Source organism: Carcharhinus amblyrhynchos, chromosome 18 (genome assembly GCF_965287045.1).
Source record: "Carcharhinus amblyrhynchos chromosome 18, sCarAmb.v2.hapA, whole genome shotgun sequence".
Taxonomy (NCBI): Eukaryota; Metazoa; Chordata; class Chondrichthyes; order Carcharhiniformes; family Carcharhinidae; genus Carcharhinus; species Carcharhinus amblyrhynchos.
The window spans coordinates 30,198,146-30,215,585 of NC_137341.1; the positions used below are offsets into that span (position 1 = coordinate 30,198,146).

Genomic DNA, 17,440 nt, shown 5'->3' on the forward strand with positions numbered 1-17,440 from the left:
CCTGGATTATGAAATCCTAAGAGCTTTAGCAGTCACTATGCATTAACAGTAGTGTGTTTAACACTGCATCTGTACTTACTTGGACAGGAAAAGATGCAAAAGAATGAAAATCAGAGATTAGTTACAAGCAAGATTTTCAGGTATACTTAAAACTTTCTTACTGATCACACTGGCTAGTTTATTCCATGATGTGGAGATGCTGGTGTTGGACTGGGGTAAGCACAGTAAGAAGTTTCACAACACCAGGTTAAAGTCCAACAGGTTTATTTGGTAGCACAAGCCACAAGCTTTCGGAGTGCTGTCCCTTCATCAGGTGAGTGGAAGCTCTGTTCACAAACAGGGCATATATAAACACAAACTCAATTTAAAAAGTAATGGTTGGAATGCGAATCTTTACTGTTAATCAAATCTTAAAGGTACAGACACTGTGAGTAGAGAGAGGGTTATGTATTGTCTCCAGCCAGGACAGTTAGTGAGATATTGCAGGCTGAGGCAAGTCATGGAGTTACAGATACTGTGACATGAACCCAAGATCCCAGTTGTGGCCGTCCTCATGTGTGCAGAACTTGGCTATCAGTCTCTGCTCAATGACCTGCGCTGTCGTGTGTCATGAAGGCCACCTTGGAGAATGTTTACCTGAAGATCAGAGGTCGAATGCCTGTGACCGCTGAAGTATTCCCCAACAGAAAGAGAACACTCTTCTCTAGTGATTCATTCATCCGTTGTTGTGGCATGTGCATGGTCTCCCCAATGTACCATGCCTTAGGACATCCTTTCCTGCAGTGTATCAGGTAGACAATGCTGGCCGATTTGTAAGTGTATGTACCGTGTACCTGGTGGATAGTGTTCTCACATGAGATGATGGTATCCATGTTGATGATCCAGCACATCATGCAAAATCTCACTAAGTGACTTGGCTGGAGATAATACACATCTCTTTAACCTGTGCTTAACCCTCTCTCCAATCACATTGACTGTACCTTTAAGACTTGATTACCTGTAAAGACTCACATTCCAACCATTATTTTGTAAATTGAGTTTGTGTCTTTATATGCCCTGTTTGTGAACAGAAATCCCACTCACCTGATGAAGGGGAAGCACTCCGAAAGCTTGTGGCTTGTGCTACTAAATAAACCTGTTGGACTTTAACCTGGTGTTGTGAGACTTCTTACTGTAGCTTATTCCAGTCAGGGGGTTTGATCATTAGAAGAGATAAAAACAAAATAATGCAATCATTTTCTCCAGTTATACAAAATACTGTCGGTAAATTTAATATGTTCTATAAACCAGGGAACAGGAATTAATAACATGGAATAAACTGGAGGAGATCCTGAATGTATCGGTTCTCCTTTTCTGCAAAATTTACATTTCCGATGATAGTTTGATAATATTATAATGATGTAGAAATTATATAAATACACTTCCTGCATCAATTTCCAGCAATCACTTGGATTAATGCCATATGAAAATCCTATGCATCTATGATAAGCATTCATTATTCCTAGGGGTTATATTGCATACTGTGATCCTTTGAAAACACCAGTAGGAAAATTCCCTCAATAGTTTGAGGCGCTTTTTTAAAATTTTTCTTTCTGTAAGCATTTCTCAACAAGCCTTTCAGTCTGTTTGATGAAAAGGATTACTGGCACCAGTGGGTCTGCCAATGGGAAATCAATCTTGTTGCAATGTTTGGACCATGGAGAGACGTGATTCCAATTAGGTCCTGCTGTATGCTGTATGACTGCGTTCTGTGCCCATCTACAAATGTCTACGCACTTATATCTGTGGACAGAGATGGGCGGGCAGATCACACTTTGGCAGATAGTGAATGCAGTTGTTCCAATTTACAAAATGAAATTGGGACAGCAGGACTGATGGCATCACTAAGATACATGAATGCCCAACTGGCTGAACAATTATCAGAAGCATTCCAATTACATTATGGCATGCTTTCAGTGACCCTACAGGAAAGAAGGCCTGACCAGAATAATCACATTTATCATCATTCTACAATATTTGCAAGTTTTGTTGCAATGACAATAGCAATGACTTCAGAAAACTATCTGAATTGGGTCAGCAAAGAATCAAATGTAAACTATCTGTTGATAGCATACTGGCAACATTAGGTTTGGCACAACCAATGGCATTAATGATCAATTGCCAACTCAAACCTATGTCTGTCTCTTTCTCGGTCTCTGACAATTTGAATATAAGAGGATTGCACCATGAAATGGTATACAGGGCAACTCTCCTCCAACCACCTCATGTATTTCAACCATTTCCACGATTCTGGCAGTCATCAAACCATAGAACCATAGAAAGGGGTCTAAAGACTCATATTGGATTTCCTTTTCCTTTATTTTGACAGGAACGTCTTAGCCCCCCTCACCCTTCATCTTGGGCAAGGTTTGATAATAGGTTGAAGAGACCCTTTGAGCTTTGCAAAGATGGTATGAATTTCTGACTGGCTGGGTAGATACTTCCCTTGAATCAATCGCCACCCTTTATATAGTTTACCACTCCGACTCCCAGCTCAGGCTATTGATAATGATGTGTGATGGGCTGATCCAAGAAATGATTTGATTCTGCTGAGATTGGCACGATGTTATCAAAAAAAGACCCTGCACCTATACAAGTTTGGCCTCCATGACTTACCATGGATCTTCAGGGCACATCGTGTTGAAAAATCTCGTAATTACAATCGGTAACCATTAGCTTAATTAAACAATGCACCATTATTGGGACAAATGTAATGTATATTCTGTGGGAAGTTATGCAATACAACTCTCGAGTCCAAGCTGTTCACAGCAGTTCTAAACAGGATGTACTGCCGGAAGGAATGTACTGCTGGTTGAATAGAATGAAATGCGAAGAGGCTTGACTTCCTTTCAGCACAGCTGAACATATGGTGTATTTGGCAAAGACTTTGGTTACACTTAAAACAGCAGACATTTTCAAAGTGAAACCCAGACATTGGTTAACATTAATTGAATACATGGAACCTGTCGTCAACATTTTATTTCTAGTCAAAAAATTATTTTTAATCATGTTTATTCATATTGTAAAGTTTCAGGGTAGATGTTTTGCTTTACTGATCAAAACCAAATTGTTCAGAAGAATTTGTTCTGTTTAAAACCTGTTTGCTTTAAGTTACTTTATCAGCAGTATAAAGGCCACAAACAAAAATATTTCACTGTTTAGCTGTCAGAAGTTTAAAATAAGAAAAATATTTTAGTTTTCTGATATGTCCTAACTAATAGTTATAGGCAGTATTAATCTAGATTTTAAAAAGCAAGAATTCTTCAAGATAATGTAATGTTATTTTCAATAAATTATAACCATTTGGATTTTAAACTTGTTTTAATTCTTTTCATGAGATTAGTTCACCGAATAAACATCAGAAATTATTAAATAGAGATTAACTGAAACACTTCTTTCTTCCCCCTTCAAAACAGTTATTTCTGGCTTAACTATTCACAATGTTCAACAGTTAGAAAAATGTAATAATTTTATATCGATCTTTGGCTGTGTTTTTATTCCAGATATTAGAATGTATTACAGAATAGTCAGACTTGGGCTACATTGTCAGTTGAATTTTATACAAATTCCACTATCCTGGGTGATGGACCAGCGCAAATGTGCAATAGCACAATTCTTGGAATGCAGGACAAAAGTCAAAAAGCAGCAGGGCAGATTTACCATGTAAGCCGCCGCGTGTTTTGGGGCGGGGGAGGCAGCCCACCATTGACTGGCGAAGGGATTGTCTGACCCACTGTTGTCAATGGGGTTTCTCATTGAATGTGTCCCTCCCCACTGTGAAACCCATAGTTGGGGTGTGCCGTTGGCAGGACCAGAAGATCTTGCTGGCATGAACGGCTGGAAAGTTTCGGCCACAGTAATAAAATCAGGGAAGAGAAGAGGGTAGTAATTGATGAATTCTAGACTCAGCAGCCAGGAGGATAGTTCTGAGGTCCAAAGATTCTACCATCAAGTTGCACCCATTTTCGGGCACAAAAACTTGGTAAAGTCAAGTGAGGCGAGTAATGCGATCAGTGCCTACCTCACGTCAGTTCCCTCTTTACCAAGACCCTAAAATGGCTGCAATCAGGATCACACCCGAAATGGGTGCAATGGCCATTTAAATGCATTTGCATGTATTTAAGTTGACTTAATGTGTTGTATGCCCAACTTTATCAGCACCTCCCTCTTTACCACCGCATTTGCCCATCCAGAATCAGCGCAAAACAGACATGCTCTCATAAAAGTCCAATTTGGGCGCTCCTATTAGTGAGGCAGTAGGTGCTTAGTGTCCAATGGCTCTCTGCTTGAGATTGGGGGGGGAGGGGTAGAAGGTGGGTCTGTTGTCACTCTGCCTGAGATCAGTGGGGGTGTGGGGGAAGGGGGATATGCTGCCACTCTGTCTGAGATCAGTGGGGGTGTGGGGGAAGGGGGATATGCTGCCACTCTGTCTGAGATCAGTGGGGGTGTGGGGGAAGGGGGATATGCTGCCACTCTGTCTGAGATCAGTGGGGGTGTGGGGGAAGGGGGATATGCTGCCACTCTGTCTGAGATCAGTGGGGGTGTGGGGGAAGGGGGATATGCTGCCACTCTGCCTGAGATCAGTGGGGGTGTGGGGGAAGGGGGGATATGCTGTCACTCTGTCTGAGATCAGTGGGGGTGTGGGGGAAGGGGGATATGCTGCCACTCTGTCTGAGATCAGTGGGGGTGTGGGGGAAGGGGGATATGCTGCCACTCTGTCTGAGATCAGTGGGGGTGTGGGGGAAGGGGGATATGCTGTCACTCTGTCTGAGATCAGTGGGGGTGTGGGGGAAGGGGGGATATGCTGTCACTCTGTCTGAGATCAGTGGGGGTGTGGGGGAAGGGGGATATGCTGCCACTCTGTCTGAGATCAGTGGGGGTGTGGGGGAAGGGGGATATGCTGCCACTCTGTCTGAGATCAGTGGGGGTGTGGGGGAAGGGGGATATGCTGTCACTCTGTCTGAGATCAGTGGGGGTGTGGGGGAAGGGGGATATGCTGCCACTCTGTCTGAGATCAGTGGGGGTGTGGGGGAAGGGGGATATGCTGCCACTCTGTCTGAGATCAGTGGGGGTGTGGGGGAAGGGGGATATGCTGCCACTCTGTCTGAGATCAGTGGGGGTGTGGGGGAAGGGGGATATGCTGTCACTCTGTCTGAGATCAGTGGGGGTGTGGGGGAAGGGGGATATGCTGTCACTCTGTCTGAGATCAGTGGGGGTGTGGGGGAAGGGGGATATGCTGCCACTCTGTCTGAGATCAGTGGGGGTGTGGGGGAAGGGGGATATGCTGCCACTCTGTCTGAGATCAGTGGGGGTGTGGGGGAAGGGGGATATGCTGTCACTCTGTCTGAGATCAGTGGGGGTGTGGGGGAAGGGGGATATGCTGTCACTCTGTCTGAGATCAGTGGGGGTGTGGGGGAAGGGGGATATGCTGTCACTCTGTCTGAGATCAGTGGGGGTGTGGGGGAAGGGGGATATGCTGCCACTCTGTCTGAGATCAGTGGGGGTGTGGGGGAAGGGGGATATGCTGTCACTCTGTCTGAGATCAGTGGGGGTGTGGGGGATATGCTGTCACTCTGTCTGAGATCAGTGGGGGTGTGGGGGAAGGGGGATATGCTGCCACTCTGTCTGAGATCAGTGGGGGTGTGGGGGAAGGGGGATATGCTGCCACTCTGTCTGAGATCAGTGGGGGTGTGGGGGAAGGGGGATATGCTGCCACTCTGTCTGAGATCAGTGGGGGTGTGGGGGAAGGGGGATATGCTGCCACTCTGTCTGAGATCAGTGGGGGTGTGGGGGAAGGGGGATATGCTGCCACTCTGCCTGAGATCAGTGGGGGTGTGGGGGAAGGGGGATATGCTGTCACTCTGTCTGAGATCAGTGGGGGTGTGGGGGAAGGGGGATATGCTGTCACTCTGTCTGAGATCAGTGGGGGTGTGGGGGAAGGGGGATATGCTGCCACTCTGTCTGAGATCAGTGGGGGTGTGGGGGAAGGGGGATATGCTGTCACTCTGTCTGAGATCAGTGGGGGTGTGGGGGAAGGGGGATATGCTGTCACTCTGTCTGAGATCAGTGGGGGTGTGGGGGAAGGGGGATATGCTGTCACTCTGTCTGAGATCAGTGGGGGTGTGGGGGAAGGGGGATATGCTGTCACTCTGTCTGAGATCAGTGGGGGTGTGGGGGAAGGGGGATATGCTGCCACTCTGTCTGAGATCAGTGGGGGTGTGGGGGAAGGGGGATATGCTGTCACTCTGTCTGAGATCAGTGGGGGTGTGGGGGAAGGGGGATATGCTGTCACTCTGTCTGAGATCAGTGGGGGTGTGGTGGAAGGGGGATATGCTGCCACTCTGAGATCAGTGGGGGTGTGGGGGAGTGGGGGATATGCTGCCACTCTGAGATCAGTGGGGGTGTGGGGGAAGGGGGATATGCTGTCACTCTGCCTGAGATCAGTGGGGGTGTGGTGGAAGGGGGATATGCTGCCACTCTGTCTGAGATCAGTGGGGGTGTGGGGGAAGGGGGATATGCTGCCACTCTGTCTGAGATCAGTGGGGGTGTGGGGGAAGGGGGGATATGCTGCCACTCTGTCTGAGATCAGTGGGGTGGAAGGGGGGATTCACTGTCACTCTGCCTGAGATTGGTGCGGGGAAAGGGGTGTCCGCTGCCACTCTTCCTGTGATCAGTGGGAGGAAAGGGGGGGCTCTGCTGCCACTCTGTCTGAGATTGGTGAGGGAAATGGGGGAGGGGCCCGTGATTGGTCTGAGTGGTGGTTGATAAGGAGTCAGTAATATTGTGGGGGTGGGGCAATGTCTGTGGGGTTCAAGAAGAGGCATTATCCAGCCCGGGAGGGATGTGGCAGGGGAGCAGCATTCTACCTTTTCTGCGCATGCGCCGATCGGAGCTGCAGGATTTCTGGCGTGTTAAGCTCCACCCACAGGCTTGTGCAGTGCAATTCGGAATTGCTGATAGTTTTTCAGGCAGAGTGCACCTGAGAACAGGTCTGAAAGGCAGATCTGAAATACTCCCAGTTTCAAGTCCGCCCAGCACTTAGAATCAAAACGGTAAAATAGGGCCCAAAGAGTAAATTTTACACTGGTGCTGCAAAACTAACGTTGCAGATTGGCTGTGTGTTACAGAAACCGTCTGAATTACATTGTGATTGATGTCAATAGAAATAAACCTCCGGTGATTTCTACAGTGGACACTGCTCGGCAATGACGGCTGACCATGTAGAGATCTCCCCCCCATGAAGTAAGTGGGACAAAGAGAGGAGAAAATATATATGCAGCAGGCAGGGCAAGTGAGAAAGATTTCTAAAGAGAGGGGCAAGCTGAAAAAATGGTATCTGAGTTTCTTCCATTTACTTTGGCAATTCTTGAGAATTTTTGTGTGACAAATTGAGTTGTCATTATCTGCTTTAATGTTCAAGTTTATATTTTTTGATGATTTATGGTGATTGTTTTATGATTCAGTACATTTGACTGTATCCCTCCATTATTGGCAGGACTTCACAATAATTGTCCAGTGGCTCTGTCTTTGGGGGCTGGTGGGGAGGGGAGTGGGGGGCTGTGTGTGTGTGTGGGTCATGAATCAAAAATAAACCATTGCTGCTCTTCCCAAATGTGGAAAATAAACCATTATTAATGGTTAGCAAAGTGAGGGAGAAAGCACGAAGCATAGGAAATGGAAAGTAATGAAAATATTTCCAATTTCATTTTCAGTGCTGCAACATTGCAAAACAGTGGCTGATTTACTTAAAAATGTGAGGTAAACTGGTTGTAATGGGCCATAAATCTTTACATAAAAATAAAAGAGGCTCAGAAGGATAAGAGTGTTCAGATGATAGTCTAATCTGTGAAGTTGGTGGCCTGTTAAAGAAATGTTTACGGTAACAGGTTCAAGATCCTCTGGAAAAGTAGGAATTATTTTCAATCAAAACAGAAAATGTTGGAATACTTCAGCAGGTTTGACAGCATCTGTGGGGAGAGATTAGAGCCAACGTTTCGAGTCTAGATGACCCTTCGTCACGACAATTAAATTCTAAGATTTATTTAAAAAAAGATTGTTTTTTTTTAATTTTGGATTTTTAAGAGATATATAGGGATGACCCAGGCAACATTGCCGCTGATAAGATTTGAACATTTCTTTGACTACTGCCTCCCAGCTGTATGAATCTGGATGGCACGGTGGCATAGTGGCCAACACTGCTGCCTCACAGTGCCAGGGACCCAGGTTTGAGTCTTGGGTCACTGTCTGTGTGGAGTTTGTACGTTGTCCCTGTGTCTGTTTGGGTTTCGTTCCACATTCTGAAAGATGTGTTCGTTAGGTGTATTGACTCGGACAGGCATCGGACTGTGGCTACAGAGGAACTTCACAGTGATTTCATTGCAGTGTTAATGTAATCTTATTTGTGACTAATAAATAAACTTATGAGATTTTGTTTTTGAGGGATAATAAAAGAAGGATCTACGCGATGTTAAGTTGGCCACTTTTAAGTGAATATTAAATTTGAGATAATCAACATGCTGTTTCATTCACTCTAGGCTCAGCAAAGAGATACCAGCAGGAGTAGTCTTTTAATTACATGTGATCTCCTTTAACCTTGCTCACTGATAAAATATAAATGGTTTAACAGTGAGGGGATGAAGCATATTTTTATGCTTCTCTCATGAGGTCACATGATTTGTGGGCAGGATTTCACAGCCTTGCTTGTCCTGAAACCATAAAATTCTGCCCAAAGTCAATGTACCTTTCCATTGTCTGCCCCTCGTCCACTCTGGTAAAACTCCAGCCGTGTGACTGAATACCCTACAGACTCCCATCCTAGTGTTACCTTTTTGATATTTATGTCAGATTTGATGTCTGATTGCTAAGGAAAAAGTTCAATTACATAAGAACATAAGAAATAGGAGCCAGAGTAGGCCATCTAGCCCCTCGAGCCTGCCCCGCCATTCAATAAGATCATGGCTGATCTGAAGTGGCTCAGTTCCACTTTCCCGCTTTCTCCCCATAACCCTTAATCCCCTTGCCTACCAAAAACCTATCTACCCACATCTTAAATATATTCAGCGAGGTAGCCTCCACCACTTCAACGGGCAGAGAATTCCAGAGATTCACCACCCTTTGAGTGGAGAAGTTCCTCCTCAACTCCGTTCTAAACCGCCCCCGCCTTATTTTGAGGCTGTGCCCTCTAGTCCTGCTGTCCTTTCTGAGCGGGAAGAATCTCTCCACCTCTACCCTATCCATCCCCTTCATCATCTTATACGTCTCAATAAGATCCCCCCTCATCCTTCTAAACTCCAACGAGTACAAGCCCAGTTTATTCAGCCTCTCCTCATAATTCAACCCCCTCAACTCCGGTATCGGCCTAGTGAACCTCCTCTGCACTCCCTCCAAGGCCAAAATATCCTTGCGCAAGTGCGGTGACCAAAACTGCACACAGTACTCCAGCTGCGGCCTCACCAGTGCCCTGTACAGTTGCAGCAAGACCTCCTTACTTTTATATTCAATCCCCCTCACTATAAAGACCAGCATCCCATTTGCCTCCCTGATCACCTGCTGCACCTGTAAACTGGGTTTTTGCGACTCATGCACAAGGACCCCCAGGTCCCTCTGCACCGTAGCATGCTGCAGCTTTTCGCCCTTTAAATAGTAGTCCCTCCTACTATTATTCCTGCCAAAGTGGATAACCAATTATATTATTAAGTAAGACATTTTTCCAATCCAAGGACATATCTGCATTCTGCACCTTGAAGATCGTGGGTTAGGGCTTCCAAAGGGTTCTTCTAATCTCTTGAGATGGTGGATCAATGTTAATTCTTGGGATGGTGCTCAAATAGGTGCTTACCCCTCTTCATTATAGTTTTTACCTAAGATAGGGTGGAGAATTGGGAGAACATGTGCAAAAATTCCAATATGCATGCCATTGATTGGGCATGGGTGAACATAGAGGAGATTAAAAACACAGAGGATTGAGTGAAAGTTTGGGCTGGAAGGCAGTAGGTACCTTGGATTTAACAAGGAGACTTGGGAGGTTATGGGCTTAAGGAGCACTCACTGGGATGATATTATGTTCTTCTCTTCAATATAAATATACCAATCACAAGACAAGGATTGGTGATATAATAACATAGGTTCTTTATTTGATGATAAGACTATATAGAAAGAACATGAACTGGGAGATGTGTATTACATCTGAGACCTGCTCCTGCTGCTTGTAGATGGAGGACATACAATTCATGAGGTTAATACATCACATCCTGCTGGGCTGGTGGTGATTGACAAGTTTAAGATTCGCCTCCTTAGAGATACATGTCCTTCTTATCACAATGTCCCCATTTTTCTAACCAAGTGTTCACCTTTTAAGAATCAAACTTTTGACATGATGCCACAGCAAAAAAGAAATTGGGCAGAATTCTTTCATCCCCTTGTGTGTGTGTTTTGTGGCAGGAGGAAGCATAGGAACGAGAGGGAGCCAATAAGTCAGAAACCTACCAACGTAAAATCACATTGCAATTCTCCCAAGGGCGTGTTGCTGATGAGTTGGTCTTCCCATTGGCTGGTGGTGTGAATGCTATTTGCCCCTCATGAATGCTCATTAAAACTGTTGCCTATTAGCATCCTATCAGGCCTTCCAATCTTGTGAAATTAGTTAATTAATCAAGAGTAGTTTGCACAAAACGGACCTCAGTTTAGAAGACACTTTGGGATGAGAGCAACAAAGCCTTTCTACCATAGAGTTGCAGTGTTCCTAATGCCAAGGCAGACTGCTTCCTGCCCTCTATCTCCATGTCAAGCTGGTCTCCACTGACAGCACTGTGTTGCAGGACCCATGGACCCTCCTATGTGTGTCTCGGATCAGTACAGTGCCTGGGGTTGGGGAGTACAGGGGCCTCCTCCTGCCCTGTTCCACACACCAGTTTCCAACTGGACAGCACTGTGCTTTGAGATTCATGCAGCTACCACATCAAAGGTCCCCACTTCAACTGGCAGTGGAGTGTGAGTGGAGGGGGATGGTGAGTGTGGCCAGACAAAGACAAGGGAAGATAATGTGGAAGGAGGGCTGTGGAAAGAATGGGAGGGAGTAGAGGAGCAAGGAGGTGGATACAGGTGTGGAAGGCAGAGGTCAGAGGAATCTGCTGCTGGCCTGCCAGGAGTTTTGCATAACTAATGAGGTTCCAAGTGAATGGTACAGTAGCATGGGGTTAACCCTGCTGCCTCACAGTGCCAGGTTCAATTCTGACCTTGGGTGACTATCTGCATGGAGTCTGTATGGCTTCCCCATGTCTGCGTGAGTTTCCTCCAGGTGCTCCTGTTTACTCCCACAGTCCAAAGATGAGCAGGTTAGGTTGATTGGCCTTGGTAAATGGCTACTTAATGTCCCAAGATGTGCAGGTTAAGGAGATTAGGGGGTAAATGCGTAGGGTTACAGTGATAGGCAGGGTGTGGGCTGGGCAAAATACTTTGTCGGAGAGTCAGTGTGGGTTTGATGGACTGAATGGCTTCCTTCTGCACTGCGCTGATTCTAAATGCCAATGGCAATAGCCTCTCAAAAATGGTGAATTCCACCCAATTTGTATCTGAATTAACAGGTTGATAAATAAATATCCCAATGCAGTAAATTTACACATCTCTGAAACGTGGAGGATTGCTTATCTGACCAGATTTCCTCATGGTGATATTTGCTGTAGATTCCTGTACATTTTTGGAATACTTGTTAGGGGTGCTTTGTTTGTGGTGTATTTCTGGCTATATTCTGTGTGCAACAGGACTGCTCAGTGTTTTTGGCTGTGGCATTTGCTTTGAGTTGGCATTTGTCTCATTTCATTGTCATGCTATTTGATGTTCGTATGTGATCCGACCTCAGTCCTGTAAATATTGATGATTTCTGATGGATTCTAAGTGTTGAGTGTTGTACTCAAACTTTCTGTCTGATGTTCAGGTTGAGTAATTTGTTACCTGTATGCTAATCATGGGTATCTCTCACCTCACTGTTTTTCAAGTAATGTATCTTGTACTCCTGGGAGTACCAATGACTGATGACTGGGGAGTGTTGACTGCTGAATAGTAATTCAGCACTGGTTCTGCAGTACGATGAAGTGTGCACATTCAGAAGGGGTATGCATATTCAGTTCACATTGTGGCACAAGGCGTGTTGGCCGATGATCTGCGTTGCAGAGTGAATTACCTTCTCCCCATATAAGCACAGGGTTTCCAATCATCCTTCTTGTAGCTTGTGGGCCTCATCGATGTCTTGATGATACCATGGATGGTCCTTGCAAACCCTTAGGCCTAAGATTACTTGACCCATGGTGTCCACAATGTAACTATTTGGGGTGAACAGGGTAAATTTTTGCAGTGATGTAACTCAATCATTCCCAGGGATGGAATCTCTGAGCCATATCATACAATGAGTTCAGCATTGGTTAGTTGAACAATCCCTTGCTACTTGTATGGTTTCAGGGTGAAACGTGGAAAGATGCTTGCATACAGTTTTGCATACAGGTTATGCTGGGCCTGCATTGTGGCTGTATTATCTGGACAGTGGCAAATGTTTCTGTTGGTGCCACTGTGCAAATACATTTTCTGATGTTTACTGTATTGAATGCTGATCAGCTCACTTTACGTGTTGATGCATTGGTTATCTTCTTCATCTGACTGTGTAGCTTGGTTAGGTATTATATGAATCTTGTCCTGATGCGTTCTTGGTCATTTGGAACTCTGTCTGGCTTTTGGGTGTGACAAGACAAGATGTTGGACCACTGTTCCAGCTGTCGATTTCTGCATTGGCACTTCCAGTTTCCTCTGCTGCCACGTGCCTTACATATATTGTCCAAAGCTAGGCAAATTCTGGGTGCATGCAAGAGGTTACATTAACCTCACTCAGATAGAAGACCTGCTGCCTTCCAATTATGTGTTGGAAACGCTGTGGTAATTTCTTTTAGCTTCTCGTAGGATTTTTAATGCTATTGGGAACTTTTGATAGCTCTTCTAAAGTTAATTTAGCTCTGAGTTACAGCACCCTAAGTGGCCACTGTTTTAGATGGTCATAAGTAACTGCTTGACTGCAGGGGGTACTGCTAAGTTTTTTGTTTTTTTCTTGGTTAACTCTAAGCTCGAAGGGATTTTCACAGTAACTTCATTGCAGTGTTAATGTAAGTCTACTTGTGACACTAATAAATAAACTTTAAAACTTTAAACTGTTTAAACTTTAAGTTGTGCTCCGAAAGCAGTGATTTAGGTGGGATAATGAACTTCAGGCTTCAGAATTACAACTAAACAATGAAAAAGGCTTCTTTTAACCAGGTGCCTTTGGCTGGGAGCTGTTAACAGATGGATTTGTTATCCCAGCCCAGTCTTTTACTGTCTGTTTGTTCTGCTTAAAGTTAAACATTTCAAAGTCAACTACTTAGGCCAGGATTCTCCAGCCATTCATGCCTCAGCACCACTATAAGCGAGGATGGAGAATTTGGTGCACAACTAAATCTCCGTTCACTGCAGCAGGATCAGAGAATCCCACTGGTATGAATGGTCAGAGAATACCAGTCTTAATTTATGTCCCTGTTTCAAATTTACAGCTGATAGACCTACACTGATCCAGCTCTCCCAAAACTGAACAATCATACCAGGACCTGGAGCCTGTTGGCTGTGAGCTGTGACAATGTCCCAGAATGAAGGTGCAGAATGTAGGATTCATAGAGAACCACTGAAACACAGTGAGGCCTTATAGCTGTTTCATTGTCACCCTAGTTCTTTTCTCCTGCAACATATGAAGAGTTGAGTTTTGTATCGTTCTCAGTCAAATCTTCAAAAACTATGCTGCCACCATGTGACGTTCCAAAACAAGCCTGTTTTGTTGGTTTAATGCCTCTTAAATGAATGATATCGCTGATTGGAGATTGGGGCCAGATGAGGATTTTTGTCACATGAAGGGATTAATTATTAGCATGTAAGTTATTCCCAATGGTACATAGACAATGTTTTACTGATCTATGGTTTGAGGTACAAATGAAGAGATTAATTTAAGCTATGAATCACAATGTATGTTCTCCAGTCGGGTGGATAATGATCCGTATAAATGTCCCAATCACACAACAAGGATTGGGGAACTAATAGTGTGGCTTCTTTATTCGAAGATAAGATTGCATACAAAAAGAGTTTACCGAGAAACTATATGTAATGCATCTGACTCCATTCCTACTGTTGGTAGACTGAGTACAAGTCAAGAGAATAATTCAACACATGCTATCAAGGTGGTGATTGACAACAGTCTAAGAGAGGCCTCCTGTATCTCATATGATAACAGAGGAGCTGTAGGAGAGTGCGAGGAATTGGGAGAATGTTCTGTTTTGAAATATTTTTGCTGCACTCTTGACAGTCCTGTCTAGATTATTTGGGATTGCAAGTGTTTATCAAGGTGCATGTATGGAGAAGCTCTGAGATGATTTTTTTAATGAACTCATGGAGGGTAAAGAGGAGATTTATTAGACTTCACTGCAGATAAGGAACTTCATTTCTAAGCAAAGACTAGCTAGGATGGTTCTCTCTGGAGTAAAAAATGAAAGGCAGATTGAACAGAGGTATTCAAATTAGGAAAGATTCAATTAGAGTAAAGAATAACTATGAGTGACTAAAGGAAAGTATACACGGATTGACAAAAGAAATAGGGGGGATGAAAATATTTTTACACATTAAGTTACGATTGGAATTCACTATCTGGAAGTAGATTCATTCGTAACTTACAAAGAGAATTAGATAAACCCTGCAGCAATTTTAAACACCATTGTACAATGTTAATTTAGAAGAATATTGAAGAAGATGAGATACTTACCAATTTGACTTTTGTTGTGTGGATGTTATTTTTTTGGGGGGCAGATTCCATGATATCTACAGCTCCAGGCTGGAAACACATGTAAAATTGTCCTTAGAAAACAAAGTTAATTCAACAGTAGATAGCACAATTGTTCTTTCAATATCAAAATAGTAGCACATTTATCTGGGGGATATTGGACACCAGTAAAAGCCACAAAAGCAAAACTGTTCAAAATCATGAGCTGAACTTAAGTTTGACATCCGAGAATGGAAAATCTTTGTGGTAGCAATCCACTATTTTGAGATGTGAAAGCATGCATTTTGTCAGTCCCTCAGCTCCAATATCAGTTCTCAATTTCATTTTGATCAAGCTTAGTTTTCTATCTTTGCAATCTATCTCATCCAACAGCCGTTTATTGGTCAGCCGCAACCCAACTGGGGCTGAAATTATGTCCCCAAATAAGGATGAGAAGAGAGGCAGACAAGGACAAAGTTTTGTGCCACCAGTTGGTGATATCATCCTCCTCTGGGAAGCTTCCCCTAACAACGGGAGCAAGGATAAAAGGGCTACCTGCTTGCAAGAGGCAGGCAACCAATTCAGGTAAGTTATAGGCCAATTGCAGTCGATTACAGAGGACGACTGGCATCTTCCAATTGACCTGAGTACCCCCCCACCCAAATACTGAGACTGGCCAGTTGCCTGGAGGAGACCTCCTGATGGCAGGCCAGGTGATATGTATTCTGGTCAGGCATCGAGGTTCTTCCTGCTATGGCTGCAGGCCTCCTAGCGGACAAATTTAAACACGCTGAGAGGGAGCCTCAGGATGGAGGATCTCTCTCTCTCTCTCTCTCACCTGCAATGGCAGACTGCAGTCTCTCCCCACCCTTGAGGGTCACCTTTTTGCCCTCCAGCTTTGAGACCCCACCCAACATGCTTACTTGGACGGAAACGAAGCCCTATTGGCTAATTCAGGGAAATTCACTGCGAGGTGATTGCTTGTAGAGTTGCTGCCCTCCCCTCCCACAATTTGACTCAAAGTTCCCCAGATGTCAGCATGTTGTGCCTGAACTTCAAAAGTGTTTTAGCTGACCAGCCAGCTTTCCTTTGCAGAAAAACTGGACAGCAGTTTGACTTTAGATTTTAAATCGAAGCAAAGGTATTGCTAAACAATAAGTCATGGTTGGCAATATTGTATTAGAAACTGGCTGCTGAATGCCAGGTACAAAATGGGGCAGAATTAATACATCAATCTGTACACACTGGGCTGGTGGATGAATTGTCATATTGTCAAGAAACAATATTGTTCACATTTAATTATAAATGGGACTCTCTTTGGCGCTATAGTCCTTAAATCAGTTTCAATGTCAGGTCAATAAAAAGCATACCAGGTAAAGGGAAGTGAAAGATGAGCCATGTTCAAATAACAATCAACTTCATAACACAAATACCTTATAGACAAGATTTTACAGTCTCACTCGACCCAAGACCAGAAATTCCTGCCAGGGGTCAACAGGCCTTTCCATTTGATCCTGATTTGATTTATTATTGTCACTTGAATTAGTATAAAGTGAAAAGTATTGTTTCTTGGAGGTTATACAGACAAAGCCAACTGTATGTAGGGAAGAAAAGATGTGTCTGCAGAATGTAGTGTTACAGTTATAGCTAGGCTGTAGCAAAAGATCAACTTGGTATACAGTAGTTCAATTCAAAAGTCTGATGGCAGCAGCTTGATATAGACTGGCATTCGCATTGACATTGGCAGCAGATGGCATTGTCTGCCCCTCGCCTGCTCTGATTCCCGTGGCGGGCGGGGTGGTAGAATTCCGGTCTATATCTTAGAATGAGAAGTATATGTTATGATGGCCATAAAAGATAGGGGGAATCATTGAGAGATCTCCCTGTGGGCTTTCTGGAGTACAAGTTTCCTTATTGAGCGAGTGGAGGTTCTCCCAATAGAAGCAGTCAGTGGTGGTTTTAAACCTGCAGTTTAACCCAGACTGGGATTGTAAATCCCGAGGTGTAGACTGTCTAGCTGTGAGCCATGTGTGCGACCCTTCGCTCTGGTGCCCAATAAGGGTGTTTGATGAGAGTAAACTGGCATTTGGCGGACTTACGACAGTGTGTGCTCTTGGTTAATGAGCGTATGTGGCCCAGGGGCTCTTAAATGAATGCAATCACTGATTGGTGCTTTGGGCCAGATGAGATTTTTTTTAATCGCAGAAAGGATTAATTATTACCATATAAATTATTCTCTGTGTTACATGGTCACTGGTTTATTGATCTGTAGTTCAAGGTACAAATTAAGAGACTAATTTAAGATCTGCTACATGATGCATATTCTCCAGTGGTGTCCCTGCCCCCCGCCAATATTATTACAATATTTGAGAATGTAACGTGATTAAACTTATTCTCTGCCACGTTTTAGCTTCTACCCTTCTATTCTATAAGAATAATCCATTCAATGTTTTGTGAGGCACTTGGACAGATGATGGGATTGAGATGGGAATTGGTCAGAATCAATGTGTGAGCCAGGGGTACCTGACTGATGGATATGAAACTGTGTGCAGCATGAACAATGTTTTGAAGTTGATTTGAACA

General features: G+C 44.2%; 1 protein-coding gene across 2 annotated transcripts in view; it reads right to left on the reverse strand.

The window, feature by feature from the left end:
* The window catches only part of rgs11 (regulator of G protein signaling 11), a 164,735-nt gene that overhangs the window by 43,125 nt on the left and 104,170 nt on the right, over positions 1 to 17,440 (reverse strand). For both annotated transcript variants that reach the window (XM_080206663.1, XM_080206664.1), the window contains exon 9: positions 14,861 to 14,929. In XM_080206663.1, the coding sequence (XP_080062789.1) occupies positions 14,861 to 14,929 (69 nt within the window). The remainder of the gene's footprint in view (positions 1 to 14,860; positions 14,930 to 17,440) is intronic.